The following is a 17,738-nucleotide window of genomic DNA, read 5'->3' as shown; positions in this document are numbered from 1 at the left end:
GACTGTAAAATGTTTTCTTTTCGGATTTGCGATTCTAGCATGGTCTCCTTGCATTGTATCAGTATTTGTATACTGGCTTGTTACTTATCCGTTACGACCGCAACACATTTTTAGACAAGCTAAACTTGATTCTTTTTGTAAGTACGGATCATGTTTTAACGGTAGCGGATTTTGGCGTTTAATTTTTCATTCTACAGTTTGCGCTTTAGAGAAAGTCGGTCACGCTTATAACGTACTGTGCTCTTCAATAAAAAATCAAAATCACACAAACAAAAACACGAACGTTTCAAAGCCTTGCCTGCCGCGACCATTTACGGGCAATAAAAATTTAATTGGTACGCATCGAAAATTTCACATTTGTGTTAATCCGAAAAAAAGATACATTTTGTATTATGCGCGAAATAGGGGATGGATCATGAAACCAATAAAAAAATATCGTAAACGAAAACAAAGCTTACATAGATGTTTACCTAATATTGATAAACAACAAAATTTAACGGAAAATAATAGATGTCCAGGATTTTTAAATATAGGAAATCATGCATCTTCCGCTTCATTGAAAAATAAGCCATGCATAAATATATCTTATAAGAGACCTATCAACGGAGATAATATAATGGACCAAAATACTTGTTTATCAAAAATGGTATCTACAAGAAGTTCACCTCTTTTAACAAACACAGAATGCTTAATAAATAATAGATCGTTGACGAAGTCTTTGTTTAACAATTTTGAATCTTGCCAAACACCTGTTTTTCAAAAAGAAAATGCAATATGTGTTCCATATTATACAGAAATTCCAATGTATGAAAAATCTGTACCGATTTGTAAGAACAAAACACCGAAATGTAAATTTCGCTTGGGAAATGTTCCTTATAATACTCAAACATCTTCGCGTTCTATGAAAAATATAACTAGAAAAAAGCATCTTAGGCCATCTCATACTTGTTATAACTATCAATATTTAGGTAGTCATGGCAAACGTAGCGCTGGTCCTTGTTCACATTCTCAGAAAAGAGTTTTATTACATGGTGAACGGTGTCCGTCTGGCCTTAAGCATACTTTCGCAAAACATTCAAGACAAATACAACGACCTAAGTTTCGTATCACTTCTGTAAAAAGTTGTAGAAATTTAACATTAAGACAGAAAGTCTTGAATTCTTGCAAAAGTAATATCAATAAACTAACAAGTGTGGTGCGTGAAACCGATTCAGAAGTGTGGAAGACTGATATTTGCAACAATATGTATGGTTCTACTTTAAGAAAAAAACCATGGTTCTGGGTATACAAAAATTGTCCTTCTTTCTATCCATACTTTCTAGTATGCTGCAAATTTAATAAAGATGTAGGTCATTGTTTATTATATGTACTTTCAGCATGCGTTTGGTGTCCAATGATATGTTGCTGCTATTTTTGTTATGAACTATTTTGTAAATGTGCGTGTTATTAAAAACGTTTATAAATAAGCAAGAAATATTATTTTAATACACAGTTTCAATGCGGCTTAAAAAAATCTGTTAATATAAATAATTAAACTTATAAAAATTAAAAGAACTGAAGAAATTATATACAATATGTACCTATATATATATAAAGAACAGATCGTTATCGAGTTACTGCAACTTTAACGATGACTATTAACATTACTCACCACACTCAGGTGAGTAATGTTAATAGCCTTCTCACCCCATGGACAAACAATCTTAATATTAGTAAAGATTCACAGATCTATGCTGTGTTTCCATTGACGCGGAGCTGGATGGAGTGGAGCGAAGCGGACCGTGAATTAACCAACCAGTGCTCGAAATCTCTCCGCATCAGTGGAAACAGTGTAAGCAGAGTGGAGCTGACTAGCTGAGCGGACGTTTAAAGAAAACACAGAGTATAGTAATACTTACAGAAAGAAAACCTATGAACACGCTTCTCGAGCGAAGCCAAGCAGACAGTGCGAAGCCGGAAGCGGTGCGTAAGGTAAACTTGTCAGTTGGGGAAGTTACAATATATAAGAAATTAATTGAATAAATCAATTTAGTGGAAACTTTTTCTTGATACTCTGTAAGAATTTTTAAATATTACATTATCACATGTTTCAAATAAAGTGGAAAATTTCTTGTGTTTAGAAAGGAATTTTATACGGTCTCGAATCTAGAATCTATATTTTATTTTTGTATATGAATAACTAAATACACCTTGTCAAAATTTTCAAAAAAGAAATCAATTTTTTTTGTTTTCGATGGATTTTTAAAGTATGAAATGTTGATCCGTTCAAAGTTGAGCGAGTTACGGCTTTTTATTGTTTACGGTATGTATGTGGGCCCACAGTACGCGACCCAGGTATAATGAAAAGCAGGTCTATCGATTTAATACTTGTAAAGTAAGATTATCGCGAAGACAACACCAGATTAGAATTTTGGGATCAGCTACACCGACAGAAGGGATGCTGTTTGGGTCGGGCATCGATGATTCAATTTAGAGGTATAGACTTTAACTGTTTATTTTTCTCAAAACAGCTTTTTCAAAATCGGTGACCACGATATCTAAATAAATGATACTTAAAAAAGACAAAACCGGAGTTGAATGCAGTCGCCGTGGTCGTAAACGGCCGGGATTACTATTATTATTATTACTTTAAAAAACTAAAAAACACGCTTTTATAAATAAACCAAACTAAAAAGTAGATTTTTTTTTGTTGTTCAAAATAAGGATAGATTGATAGTGAAAGACATTATTTTAAGGTAAAAAAGCGTGGGGTGCCTGATATTAACATTCTATTGATAGGATCGTGTGGGATAAGAATGCGCTGTGGGTAAGTTTGCGCAATCCCATTCATTTTGGACTGAAATATATGGATTTGAGTACCCTTACCAATAGCGCACACTTGCCTCATATGACTAGATACCTACTGATAGAAGAGGTGGCATTATCGAAATATTTTCAAAAAGCACCCCAGGCTTTTTTACATTATAATAATTTCTTTTATTATTACATGCTTTTTATTAGCTTCACCAGTACATCTGTATGTTTGTAACCGACTCCTTTGGACTCCATTTTAACCCACTTCTAACGTTCAGATTTCATTTAAAGGTAGACTTATCGAGGACCGATTACAATACACTAATTTGATAATATATAATAGATAATATTCCATTATCCTAATTAGGATCGTCAGGATTAAATGATTTTTTTACGCATCCTTTGCGTGAGAGACAGAGAGATAGAGCAAGCGTGAGATCTTGCGCATGCGTACCAGGATTAAATGGAAAAATACCTATTATCAAATTAGTATATTGTCATCGGTCCTAGATAAGTCTACCAAGTTTAAATGAGATCTGAACGTTTAAAGTCAGTCAAAATGAGGCCCAAAAGAGTTGGTTACAAAAATACAAACATAACGGTGAAGCTAATAAAATGCGTGTAAAAACGAGTAAGCCGATTCACTTGAAATTTTGCATACTTTTTATATCAGAAGGCAGTCATTGATCGAAGGATTTTTTTCGATGCATACTTTTTTATATCAAGGAAAATGAAGTCATTTTTCGACTGAAATCTCAACTTTCACCTTTGATTGCCGACCATTTTTTCAAAAATTGATAATTTTTCAAATAATTTGATCGAAGACTAGATAATAATAATAATAACTCTTTATTGTATACAACAACAATCAACACAATAACATATTACAAATAAAAAACAGTGTACAAAGGCGGTCTTATCACTAGAGGAGCGATCTCTTCCAGACAACCTTTTTGGCATATCGGAAAAAAATTAACCTACCACCTTTAAGGTTAGAGCGAGAGAGATTTTCCGAGTTTTAAGGCTGCTTGGGGTATTACAGTAGCTTCAACTTTAAAAAACTTTTATAAATATCGATGTCCACAAAGGGCGCGTTCCACCTAACGCCCACAACGCCATTGATCACGACCGCTTAAATTGCCGTTCCACTAAGGTAAAAAAGGATACGGGCGTTGTACTTGTAGGCGATTTATAAGTGGAACGCATGTTTGGGCGCTTTCAGGTGTCTGCTGCGTGCTCGCAATATGTTGGCATGGTGAAAACATGCAGCTGTGGGGGATTGGAGTAAAACTTAATTCAACATGCATTCCCAGGAATCAATCATTGCATTGTTGCAGAATCGAGGGAGAGATAACATTCATAATTTGACATTGACAGTTGTTTTTTTAAAACTCCCGCCGCATTATGATGAAGGCCAACTTTGCCCCCACCTATATTTTGTGTCCAATATGCTCGCGAATAGTGACGTCAACTATGACGTCGAGCGATCGCTTTCGAGTGACTCGACGACCACGGGCCTTAGGTCAGGTGGAATGGACGCAGAAAGGGCTTTGCGGGCGTTGTGGACACTTAATGGAACACGGCCATTGTCAAATGTCAAATGTATTATCAAATCCAAATGTCAGACTTCTGTTGTTTGTGTATAATTAATAAATAAATTAATTATTATTAGATAACAGTGTCACCTACCAATGTAGTGTTTTTTTATAATAAAGTTAATTTATCTCTAAACTAAAGTACCGCATTTTCATATGAAGTTAAAATTTAGTAGCTGAGTTACTTGCGTTTAAAATGCAATCAACGGAGAAACACACTAAATCAGTAGATCTTGTATCGATGGAACCGGCTACTAGAGTAAAACAACTGGCTAATTTTGGGGCTATGGTCGAAGTCGATCCAAATGTTCCACCGAGAAGGTGAGTTCTTAATTTCATGTCGTGTACTTAATAAATGTGACTCATTAGTCTTCCTGTTAAAGGTGTTTTTATTTAATTAATTATCTATACTTTAAAAACGGTTTCAATGCCATATATTTCAACATTTTTCGCTATAATGAACATCCTGTCGAAATGAAGAACTTATGTTTTAAAGTCATATGAAACATACACTAACTATTGCAAAAATAAATTCCAGGTATTATCGATCGGGTTTAGAAATGGTGAGAATGGCCAATGTATATTTAGCCGAAGGGAGCCTTGAAAATGCTTACATACTGTATATGAAATTTATGACTTTATTTCTGGAGAAAATAAGAAAACATCCCGAGTATAACACAGTGCCTTCCGAAGTTAAGGCAGTGAACCAGTCAATGTTGAAGGAGGTGATGCCGAAAGCTGAGAAGCTTAAACAGAAACTATTGGAACAATTCAAAAAAGAATATGTGCATTATTTAGAGAATGAGGTATTTACAATTGATATTTTATCATTTTTGAAGATCACAACTGAATAACAATGCTTTCAAGCAATTTTTGTTCCTGTGGTGAGTAAGGGGGCTAGAGTTCTTGAGGAGAGTGGGGGGTAAGGTTGGCCACATGCTGATGGTGTTGCAAGTGTCTATAACTCTATAGGCTACGGTAACCGCTTATCATCATATGGGTTGTATGTTTGGCGACCTTGTTGTATAAAAAAGAAAATTTGTATATATATATATATATATATATATATACCTTTCTTTATCTTAGATATATTTGCTTATATTTTAGGAGAAAAGACGAATAGCAGAAGAGGCGAGAAGGAAACAAGAACAGGATGATGCAAAACTGGCTCAGCGCCTTCAAGCTGATGAGAACAGACAAGATGGACACAATACCACACCTCACTTACTAAATGCAGTATGTACAATTTTCTTAATTGTAGGCTCTCATTTTAAAGAAGCTCTCAAAAATAATCCACTTTGATTTCCTTCACCTGGCATTCAATAGTGTTGATTTAACAGATTTTTGAATTTAGCATTTATTAAATTAATGCTATAAAGATTTACAGTTGGTCAAGTAGTTGTATCATAAATGTTCCTGTATATAAAAATGATTATTTGTACAGTAAGGGACTTTTGTTCTAGGAAGAATGGGCAGTATCCCCATCTGCTCCCCCAGTGGATGGTATTCTATATCCTGACGACTTTGCAGCAGAGCCTCCTCGTGCGACGCTTATACCACCCCCGAGACCTCAACAGTATGTTGCGATTTTTTATATAAATTTCAAATTATATGTTAGACAGGCTTTCATAACCTCACCTCACGTCTGTAGTATAAAAAAAAATTTAAACTAATTAATTGTTGTATATGGTTTCACTACTAAATAGAGTAATTCATACAATTAAAATGTTGAAGATGATTGTAAAGTGAATAAACAACATCAAAAATATTAGTAGTAGAGTATAGCATGTTACATGAATCCAGAAGGTAACTTTTAAAACTAGTCAAGTTCACTTTTCCACTATTTTACCTATTATAACAATTTAAAGTGAAAACATATTTGTTAACAAACTTAAATCATTTTAAAGGAATTTACATTATATAAGATGGTTTGAAAGAAATTAAATTGAATCCAATCCTCCATCAAACCGTCTGAAACATTTATTCATAAAATTAAAATTGGATGATGATGACATACTTATTTTAAAAAAAAATATTTATCAATGTGCAGTTATTGAAAACATATTAATATCAACATTGTTGTGGTACGTTAATAATATAAAATCTTTTTATTGTAAAAAAAAAATTGATTAATTAACACGTTGAACGCCATAAGGGACACCAGTTGGGCCTGACTTGTTTAGTCCATGGGCACAGTTTAAAAGTCCTTATTTACAAAATTTCTATGATAAGTTTTTATTGCATCATTCTTCAAGTAATATTTTTTAAGTTGAGTCTAGCTCACGGTTATGTGGTGTCCCCGACAGTATCAACGGAAAAATTGTGTGTCAGTTACATGGTGTCCCCCATGGCTAAAATCTAGGTGGTGTTTAACGTGTTAACAGCCAGTTTCAATATTGTATCTATTTTTGAATTTGCTTATTAGTGATAGAATTTTGGCGTATGCTCCCTAAAAAGTGTCTAAAATCTATTGCTAGTAGGCAAAACCAGGGATAGATAGATTATTGAAAGTGACCGTTAGTCAATACATATGATGTATCAGCCGAAGTAGAACTAAGTAGTCCCCAAGTAACCGATTGCGAGTACATGATAATTGATGTTAATGAAATTGTTCTTACCTTACACTATAACTATTCAGTTTTTTTTTTATTTTACCTTGTTAAATTAGAATAAGTAAATTAGGTGTTTTATATTTTTATAGTGTCCATAAGAAATTTAAAAAAAATATGTATGGGAATTGTTTATGTCAATAAATTTGATCCACTTTAGAGCACAAACTGGGCGATCAAGCTTGGTATATAGAATATATTATGTGATTAATTCCAATGAGAACTGTTACATTTTAGCTACATTTACTGTTCTTGTCATTTCTTAGCTATCTATTTAATTTTAATGTGGGAACTTTCGATTGATTTATATTAAAACTAGGTGACCTCGCAAACGTATTGCCATATACGTATTTAACCCCTTTAATCCCCACCCCCCCCCCTTATAACTTAGGGGCATGAAAAATAGATGTTGGCCGATTCTCAGACCTACCCTATATGCACACAAAATTTAATAAAAATCGGTCCAGCCTTTTCGGAGGAGTATGGTAACCAACATTGTGACACGAGAATTTTATATACATATAAGATATACAGTTTTACATCATGATATTTTTAAATTCATTTTGCAGCAAACTATCGAAAAATACCTTCCAAAATCCAGAGGACACCACACACTGACATATTTTTACATAGACAACCCACACAGGCTTAGATTTATACGACACACTTTTACATGGTTTGTTTTAAACAGTACCAGCGAGCCAGTGGTGGGGGGGTTGCTGGGTGAGAGGCGTCTCCGCGCTGTAGTTGTACCGGCAGCGCTATTGACGCGTTTCCTTGCCCTCGCTGCAGACAACACAGCGAGGAACATCGAGCTCTGTGGTATCCTAGCTGGCATTCTGGTACGTACTAACACGTTAAAGACACTAAAGGTACCGCTCAACTGACAGTAGACTATGAATACAAAGTACACTGCCGTATAATATTAAGCAATAAATATAATTTAGAATAGAAGTGATGTCATATATCGCGTTTATTACTATGTCATGTTAGATTTTATTTTCTTCTATAGTTGTTGCGGCAATAGTAATACGCTTCAGCCTGTAGTATCCCACTACTGGGCATAGGCCTCTTTCCCCATGTAGGAGAAGGATCAGAGCTTAATCCACCACGCTGCTTCAATGCGGGTTCGCGGATATATTCTCTACTATGAGTAACGATCGCTATCAGGTGTACATGATAACAACCGGAGCTGACGGCTTCACGTGCTCTCCGAGGCACGGTGGGGAGACCCACAAGGATTGCACAAACACCCAGACAACGGCAAACACCTGTATGGCCAATACAAATGTTTGTCATGTGCGGGGATCGAACCCGCAACCGCCAGCGCAACATTAAGGCAATAGTAATGCGTGTTAGTAAATCATCACAGATTTGTAAAAAAATTTAACATTAGTAATTGTAATAAAATAAGTATAAGAAATAGCAAGGAAAAGGAACCTGGTATTCGTTGCCATTTTGACGTTTCGCGACAAGGCTAAATTCCTCGTTTTTTTGTTTTTGTTTAGTCGTTTTTTCATTTAATGAATTATGTAGGTAATTGAAATATGTCCCGGGTAAATTCTATTTTTTTATCATTTGCGTTACTTTCCGAATTAATTGGATCAATTTCAACAATTTCTATTTGCTTAAAAAAGTTGATTGTTTATCGATTGTTAATCTTAGAAGTGGAGTAGGAAGCTAAAAAAAGCTGGTTAATTTGATGAGCGAGTTTTGTGTACTAATATTCGATAATCGAGAATTACTATTGGATTTTAAATACACGAGGTAGGGTATAGGAGGAAATATCTTGCTTACAGTCTGGAACAGGCCAACTTCTAAAGTACCTGAACTCTACAAAAGATTATAGTCAAATAATAGCCAGCAAGTAGTATCGTGTTCTTATAACGAGTAGGGTTTTATTTCTGTATTGAGGTAGGGAGCAGCAGGAAATATCTTGCTTACAGTCTGGAACAGGCCAACTTCTAAAGTACCTCAACCCTACAAAAGATTATAGTCAAATAATAGCCAGCAAGTAGTATCGTGTTCCTATAACGAGTAGGGTTTTATTTCTGTATTGAGGTAGGGAGCAGCGGGAAATATCTTGCTTACAGTCTGGAACAGGCCAACTTCTAAAGTACCTCAACCCTACAAAAGATTATAGTCAAATAATAGCCAGCAAGTAGTATCGTGTTCCTATAACGAGTAGGGTTTTATTTCTGTATTGAGGTAGGGAGCAGCAGGAAATATCTTGCTCAAAATCTGGAGCAGTCTGTCTGCGGAAGTACCTCAACGTTACAGAACATGGCAGCTAAATTATATTGCTCTCAAATATTGTTGTGTTCGTGTGATGTGTAAGGGAGTCAGTGCTCCTAGGGAGGGTCGGGCATAGGGTGGACAAAGCGCTTGCAGTGCCTCTGGTGTTGTAGACTTCCATAAGCTTCGGTAACCGCTTACTATAAAGCGGACCGTAAGGTTACTAGCATACTCATATTCAAATTCATATCTTAATTTGCCTCCAAGTCTATGTAGGGTCTTATTAATACTAAATGGCCTCACTACTTAGATACTTTTTTCTTGGTACGTTATATCATAGGCTATGATAACCGCTTACAATAAAATTTACAGTAAGGTTCCAAGTAGTTACTACTAAAAAAAAAACGTAGTTCAACACTATAGTTGATTGTACCAATTGTGACACAGGAACGCGATCAACTGAAGATAACTCACGTAGTGGTTCCGAAGCAGACCGGCACTGCGGACTCGTGCAGTACCAACAACGAGGAGGAGATCTTCCACTACCAGGACCAGCACAACCTCATCACGCTCGGCTGGATACACGTGAGTACTTGAATATAGGCTTAAACAACATGCCCTGGAGTGGAGAGCACGTGTTAGGAAACGCAGTGTGGGATGTCCTCCGGCCCGCTGGACTGACGATCTACGTAAGAGTGCCGGTGTAGGCTGGATGAGGATTGCGAAAAACCGGGATGTCTGGCGTGAACTGCAGGAGGCCTATGTCCAGCAGTGGACTGCAATAGGCTGAACTGACTGACTTATCTAAAATCAAGTTTTTAAATTTTATTGCACATGGATTTTGCCCCTAATGAATAAAACTTAATACAAAAAAAAAATTAGAGGTATAGCTTCCGTATTCTTATAAATTACAAACCATGTGTAATTGTATAACGAGAAATACTTGAGCGGGAGTTTCCGTCACTTAATATATAATAATCTGCATGCATTCAACTTCTAATATCCCACTGCTGGGCATAGGCCTCTTTCTCCATTTAGGATCAAACTTCTCCAATCGGAGCTTAATCCACCACGTTGCTCCACTGCGGGTTGGCGGATATGTTCCCTACTATGAGTAACGATCGCTATCTTATATTTATTTATATAATTATTTATAATAACAACGGTGGGAAAATCACAAGGACTAACATCCAAACCGTAACGCAATATTTGTACAAGTACAAATATACATCACGAGCGGGATCGAACCCGCAAATTGTAGGTGTTTTAGGCGACTACTCGCACCACTACACGAGAGCGGTTGTTAATTTTTAATTTATATACTAAAAGTAACTATACTATATATATTTCTATCTCTATATACTATATATATATATATATATATACATCCAGATACATTTTTGGCGTCAAGCACAAACTGCGTTATTACGACGTCCCTCAGTTATGCTTACATTTTATATGTTTTTTCTGCGAATGTTGCTTATTTTTTTCATTTTAAATTCCGTGGGTTATATCAATTTCTTTAAATTTCTTTTTTGAAAATATTCTGCTTACAGTTGTGCCCAACCATTTATGAACCCCTTTCATGATACTTATGTTATTGCTTCCTCCATATATCCATATAGCCTCACTTAATGCACCGATTATTTAGCGTCCTATATAAGTAATGATGAAATGAGTGAGAAGTAAGCTGAAACGCGACGTTGCCAGTTTTCTAGTAGGTGTGATCATCTATCGTTAACTTAAGAAATAATTCTATTACGCTCGTTGAAATTTTAACATGTAACGGTCATAGGAACACCTCCAATTTTTCATCTTATAATAGCTCTCTGAGTTGCAACATATATTTTATTTAGGCTTTTAACATTTTAATTATTGACGACGTAGCACATCATCAGAATAATAATATAATAAATAATTATTTATCGTTATGTCCATTTGTTATAAGTATTCTTTGACAGTTCGCAGGTTATGTCCACTTTCCTGCGAACCGTCAAAGAATAATAATAAATAATGTTCCCTTATCCTGCCATGGATTCTTTCTGTACATTGAAGATATTTAAAAAAAGTGATACGGTCTATGAATACAGGTTACTGAATCGAACATTTTTTTTATATATTTGTATGTGTCGTTGTGTCTTCATCACGCCAAAACAGCTAAACGGATTTCAAGTAATTTTAGAACATGGGTAACTGGGCATCCAAGAATACGAGGATATTATTTTTTCTTCTTCGCTGACGAATCTTATAGGTTAATTAAGTTTTATAGCCACAAATAGTTGTGCTGCCTGCTTTTACAAACAACATATTATTATCATTTTCAATATAAAAATGTCTCACGGCTAAAATATTTTTATACAGACTAAATAGTCTAACTACTTAACTCTATTTCACTAGAATGATTTACCTAAGTCGTCGTCTGGCAAATTTAAATGTCGTCAAACAATATTTACTTATAAAATATAAAGTATATCTTTTAAGTAGGTTTCTAATTTTTTTTAAGTGGATAACAATAGTTTATTAAACATTATACATATTTACAATTCACAACTTAAGAACTAAATATTTACAGATAGTTTTGGTATAAATCATGTCCGCGTGGAATCGTGTCAAGAATGCTGACAGCATTTTCTCGTTGAATCGCTATGCCGATTCTCTGGGCAAAAAAATGCACCAGCCCTCTTGTCACCAGTGGAGGCAATAAGGCGAAGAGTTATCTCATTTAAAAAAAATTTAGCACTGCTACTCCAAGGTCCAAGTGTTTCGACTGCAAATGGCACAAAGATGTAATTTGAAATTAATGACGAATACTTGTGCCGTTTAGTCGTTTCAGCTTTTTCCGCTGTGGCTCCCGCTTTTAAGGCTGTTTCCCTGACATGAGAAGGAGCAAGTGTGTCAACGCAGGTTGCGTCCCACAAAAGCGCCCGTCCCCTTTCCCAGGGAACCAACGTCAATCCATCAGGTCTCTTGCCATCATTGCGACTAATTCCAGTAGGCTCGATAAGAGCAGGAACGTCGATGGTGGCAAGAGCTTTTTTATGGTATCGTTTAGGGAACCGTGGCGGGAAAACCTACCTGAACTCTTGTTACAGGAAAGGCCGTGTAGTCCGAAAGAATCGACCTCTTTTCCGCACGGAGATCTGTGTTCAAAGCACAGTGGAGCTCCCAACCGGAGACCGAGAGCAATTCTAAAACTTTCATTAATTTTTTTAAACTAAAAGTGTCCCAAAGTTTTTTGACGGCATTGCGTGTAGCCTGGATTGGGTCAAAAGCCAGAACAGCTGCAAAAAAACTTCGTATCCTTAATAACAGTATGCGTCAAACTAACGTCCGTATATGTGTTACGTATTGCGTAGCCCTTACCTTATATACGGACGTCGTAAATCTGTATACCTACTATTCGAACCACTACATATTCGACGTCCATGACCAAACCGTCACTAAACAAAAAACACAAATTTTCAGTAGGGGCGCTCAGTAACCAAATAAAAAATCATTGCAAAAATGTATTAAATGTAACAGAACCTTTGTTTTTTCAGATTCAAAGACTGCTACCCAGCCTGGCTTCCATATTCATGCAAAAAAGTATAGATAACGTTTATCTAATATATAAAATTCTCGTGTCGCGGTGTTTGTAGTTAAACTCCTCCGAAACGGCTTGACCGATTCTCATGAAATTTTTTGTGCATGTTGGGTAGGTATGAGAATCGAACAACATCTATTTTTCATCCCCCTAAATATTAAGGGTAGTCCACCCCTAAATTTAATTTTTAATTTTTAGATAAATTATTTTATTTTTTATTTTATTATGATTTGGCGTTAAAAAATACATACAACCCTATGTTTTCACCCTTCTACCACCAACCCCTATTTTAAAATAGCGTTTAGCGGCAAGACAACGTTTGCCGGGTCAGCTAGTTAACTTATAGATATATTTTTATTTTTATGACAAAATAGTGTCACTTTTCCGTTTAATATGTAAATTCAATTCGTAAATTCGTTAAAGCCTCACTTTTTCCTTTTAAGTGTACTTTTATTTTATTTTACTACTTAAGCAGTATTTTGCAACCGAGCGTCAAATAAGCAGCGACACGTGCGTAGCAACTGTTTTTAAATGATTTGTTTTGACTTAATTGAATATTTCAAAACCTTCAAATACAGTCAGTTTGGCAACGTCGCAATAGGACGTCAAATAATCGGTTGTATCGGAAGAGTTTTAGCAGAGTATACGCTCTGTCGATATACGCGCTAGACTAGCGCTGCACCGTTGGTGCGGAATTTCGCGGAAGTTTTAGTTATACAAATGCAAATGTCTCAACGATTTTTTGGCTTCCGGCGATTTTTGTTGTAAAGGTAGCTAGAGCCAAGAGGACTAATGGGACATCGATTAAAAAAGTGGCGTCCGATATGCGGACGTCTAAAGGAGGTGGACGCCAGTTTAGATGCATTTCGGCCCATGTGGGACGCCTAATTATTAGCAGGATGTATATATATGTATGTATAAATAGATCCTCGAAAAGTATATACGTGCATAACTTCCGAACGACTGCATCAAATTGGATAATTCTTTTTTTATTTTAATCTACTTCTAAAAAAGGAGAAAATTCTAAAATCGATTATTTTTAAGTGTTCGTTAATTTAACAATAAATTAAAAAAAAAAAACTAAATATTCACGAAAAAAAAAATGACGACAGTACACATTTCGATGGGTCATTTACTTTATGATAAATTATATTGTTTTGCAATTGCTTGATACATCTTACATAACGTGAAGATATGATATTATATAAGTTAATATTTTTTAGTTTTAATATTTTTTATATCATTGGCTCAAAAAAGCTTAATAAACCGCGATAAAATCCGAAAAAATTGTTTCTTTATCAAGAGTGAAATTCGCGTGAACATTAGGCTATAAACCGTGTTAGAAATGAAGAAGTATCATAGGAAGCACTGTCCCGCAGACGCACCCGACGCAGACCGCCTTCCTGTCGTCCGTGGACCTGCACACGCAGTGCTCGTACCAGCTCATGATGCCCGAGGCCATCGCCATCGTGTGCGCGCCCAAGTACAACGAGTGAGTCGCACTGTCGCTTGTGCTTAACTAACCACTTGTATAGCCGATTAATTGTGTAATTTTGTGGCATATTTTCATAATAATGTATAATATCTTTTATACTTTTTTTTATTTATAAATATCTACACAATACACTCCTGTTGGTGAGTAAGGTGACCAGTGCTCCTGGGGGATTGGGGATTGGGTCGGCAACGCGCTTGCGATGCTTCTGGTGTTGCAAGTGTCTATAGGCTGCGGTACTCGCTTACCATCAGGTGAGCCGTACGCTTGTTTGCCGACCTAGTGACATAAAAAAAAAAAAAAAACAATACACACACGGTCGTCTGTTCCTAAAGTAAGCAACTTAATGTTGTCTTATAGGTAACAGCCGACTGGTATAACTACATTTTTTTTTCGACAAGTGTACTTATAAATAATACATATATAAATATATAAATAAATATATATATAACACTCAGACTCGGGGTGGGCATCGAACTCACAACCCCCGGAGCAGAAAGCAGGGTCACTACGAACTGCGCCAACGGGTTAGTCTAATTACAAACACAGTGCGCTGTTAAGTATTTTTGCTGCACAGTCTGTAACATAAATTGTATTTTTTTCTGTAAATAAATAAAATAAAACCAAGATAAAGCTAAAATAGAGACCTATAAGGAAAGAAGTTAATTTATTTATTTATCAATGCTTTGTTGCACAATATGTTATTGAATTTTATAACATGCGACCTTGTTGATATCATTAGGCACTCTATATCAGCTAACTACAGGTCGTACAAAAGTACAACCTAAGTATTATATTAAAAGCAAAAAATGCTTTTGTTATTGGCATTGTACAAAATACAAGCATTTAATGTTTACGTTTATTACAATTATAAATTAACAATATTACACTACTTTCCGTCTGTTCAAATTTCGAATATATTTGGGAATAAATATGTTAGTAAAGCAAAATGCCGTAGTTAGCACATTTTTAAATGTGTGCCGACCTATGTACGGAATCGGATGATTTCATTTTGATTACACATAGAGGTATTAGGTATAAAAGGTTTTAGATTGAATGTAAAGAAATAATGAAAGCAGAGGCGGCATTTTTTGATGGGGGTTTCCAAAAAAGTAAACAAAAAACTTACCATTCATTTTATTTGTATACAAAATCCATTCCGTCCATGCAGATTCACTACCACTGCAGGCGCCGGCTCTAAACTCCAGACACGAAAAACAAAATCATGAATTGCTTTCTTCATATCCACGCAACCAGGGGGTTTTGAAATATTGTTCAGATTTAAAAACACGCGTAAAAGATTTAGTTTTCGTACATTTTTGAGTAAGTAGTAAGTAAAATTTCAGTTCGAGGCGCATTTCGAGAGTCTTTCACGCTGTATATTAAAATATACACTGTATTAAAATATTTTTAACACAAAATGTCGCGCACTTTTTTAATACTTATTTAAAAGAAAATTTGCAAAATAACTGACGAAGCCAACACGTTTGTTCGTATACATAAGAACGGCAACAGCGCATAGGCAAGTTATCCCCGCGGCGCGTGGCACGCCCCGCACGTCGTAGAGCTAACATATAAGTGTGCGAAATTTCATACTCCTCCCTCCGCGCAATTTTCGTAAAAAGGGGTTCAAAGTTTTTACTTCACGTATTATAATATGTAGATTGATATTTAATAATATTCGTGTTCGCAGGACCGGCTACTTCGCCCTGACTCCGGAGTATGGCATGCAGTACATTGCGAACTGCAGGCAAAGTGGTTTTCATCCACATCCGAACGACCCACCGCTTTTCTATGTACGTAATAAAAAAATTATTTATGTAGATTATTTTTACTATTTTATGTGGAATATTTGAATTGTTATGCGGTTGATCGTTACGTTTCGTAACTTTTGTTTTCTAATTTTGATATAATTATTAGTATATTAGTATTTAATAGTGTATGAGAATCTAATCTGATCTATGAAATACAAAATATTTGCTACTTAATTTAGAATACTTTCATGCTTTCAATTTGTACAAAATAGTGGTCCTCAACTACTGCGGGTTTATACAGTTACGGCAGTGTGCTGAATTCTTTTTTTAAATATTTATTATATATTATTATAATTCAATGGTGAAAAAAAAGTCTAGAATCCTTTAAGTTCCGATAAAAGTTCTGAGAATTTTCTTCAATCTGCTAACTAACAATAGAGAAGCACTATGCAAGATTCATAAGTTAATGATAAATTAAGCCTTAATCTATTTTCTCTTAGTGTGGTCTATGCCCAGCTGTGGAAAGTTTACCTTATATATATAAATATATATAATAATTATTAAAAACTTAAATTTTTTATTACAGACCGTGTCCCATATCCGCATAGATAACACAGCGCCAGTGGAAATGGTAGACCTCAGAAGATGAATGGAGAAAATGAAAGCCATACGTGCCACTTCCATAGCGTATATTGATTGCAGTATTTTTATACGGGATATCAAATAATATCACTAGGTTAGAATTGCGCACGCTAATATAAGTAATTAAGCTGTGACTACACTAGCATCCAGTTGATTAAATGATGAAAAGTGCAATTGTTTTTTTTTTTAAGTATAGATCACGCTAAACTATTATTAATAAATTTATAAAAAGTTAAAATTAAAAAGTTTGTTCCACCGATAATATGAATCAAAAGAAATCTATTATTTATATTGTTTGTTTGGACCTGCGTTTACAAGTTTTTATTTTATGTTGATAGCTTTTATTATCTCTCATTATGTTATTTTGTTTTTTGTTTCGGAATAAATTCTGTGATATAAATTATAAATTTATTAATACCACTCGGTTACAGTTAAGTTTCGAATATTTTACAATGGTATCCAGTAAAATCTTTATAAAGGATAGAATCAAATATTATTTGATAGCGCTGTTATTAAAAATAATTTTTTATTGTTCAAATTTGTTGTTTATGCTTGGTTTATAAAAGGTTTGTTCACTTGCAATGTTGGTAATAATGTAAAATAATAGGAACTCTTCTAAACAATGCTTATTAAACTTAAAATTCTGAATTATCTGTCATGTGAACTTTAGTTTCATGCTTTAGTGTTGATTACGCCGACTTTTAAGGTATAGTTAATTTTTTTTTGTTTCAATAATAGTCAATTAAAATATTTATTTTAATATAGAAAAGAATAGTTAAAAAAAATACTCATGTTCGAATGCGCAAAATACAATGCGAATGATATGTCAAGACACGAGACATTAAAATTGTAGTCGGCCTTGTTCTTTTGGTAATTGGTCACAGATATTATATTATTTATTTTGTTATTAAGATATAAAGCATCGGTTAGTTAAGATAAGCGCGAATTTAAAATTTTGTCTATATTTCGATGAATAGATTTTTGTCGCTTATAGGCCAAAATAAATCGTCGCCTTTAATACGATTCCTAAATCGC

At 34.9% G+C, this 17,738-nt stretch overlaps 1 protein-coding gene across 1 annotated transcript; it reads left to right on the top strand.

Annotated features, from left to right (window-relative positions):
- The first annotated feature begins 4,417 nt into the window (after nt 1-4,417).
- LOC123654961 (STAM-binding protein-like A) lies at nt 4,418-16,874 on the top strand. Its single transcript, XM_045590813.1, has 9 exons — nt 4,418-4,709; nt 4,927-5,194; nt 5,496-5,624; nt 5,852-5,964; nt 7,689-7,839; nt 9,680-9,817; nt 14,195-14,307; nt 16,001-16,103; nt 16,648-16,874. The coding sequence occupies exons 1-9, from the start codon at nt 4,585-4,587 to the stop codon at nt 16,708-16,710; spliced, it is 1,203 nt and encodes a 400-aa protein (XP_045446769.1). The 5' UTR covers nt 4,418-4,584; the 3' UTR covers nt 16,711-16,874.
- Nucleotides 16,875-17,738: the final 864 nt, after the last annotated feature.

This window comes from Melitaea cinxia, chromosome 7, assembly GCF_905220565.1.
Source record: "Melitaea cinxia chromosome 7, ilMelCinx1.1, whole genome shotgun sequence".
NCBI classification, from domain to species: domain Eukaryota; kingdom Metazoa; phylum Arthropoda; class Insecta; order Lepidoptera; family Nymphalidae; genus Melitaea; species Melitaea cinxia.
The sequence above is the reverse complement of the archived record's forward strand: the minus strand, read 5'-3'. Positions and strand labels throughout refer to the sequence as shown.

Coding starts and splice junctions, on each gene's coding strand:
- LOC123654961 (XM_045590813.1), top strand. CDS start 4,585: ATGCAATCAACGGAGAAACACACTAAATCAGTAGATCTTGTATCGATG. Junction 7,840..9,679: donor GTATCCTAGCTGGCATTCTG/GTACGTACTAAC, acceptor ATTGTGACACAG/GAACGCGATCAACTGAAGAT. Junction 9,818..14,194: donor TCACGCTCGGCTGGATACAC/GTGAGTACTTGA, acceptor ACTGTCCCGCAG/ACGCACCCGACGCAGACCGC.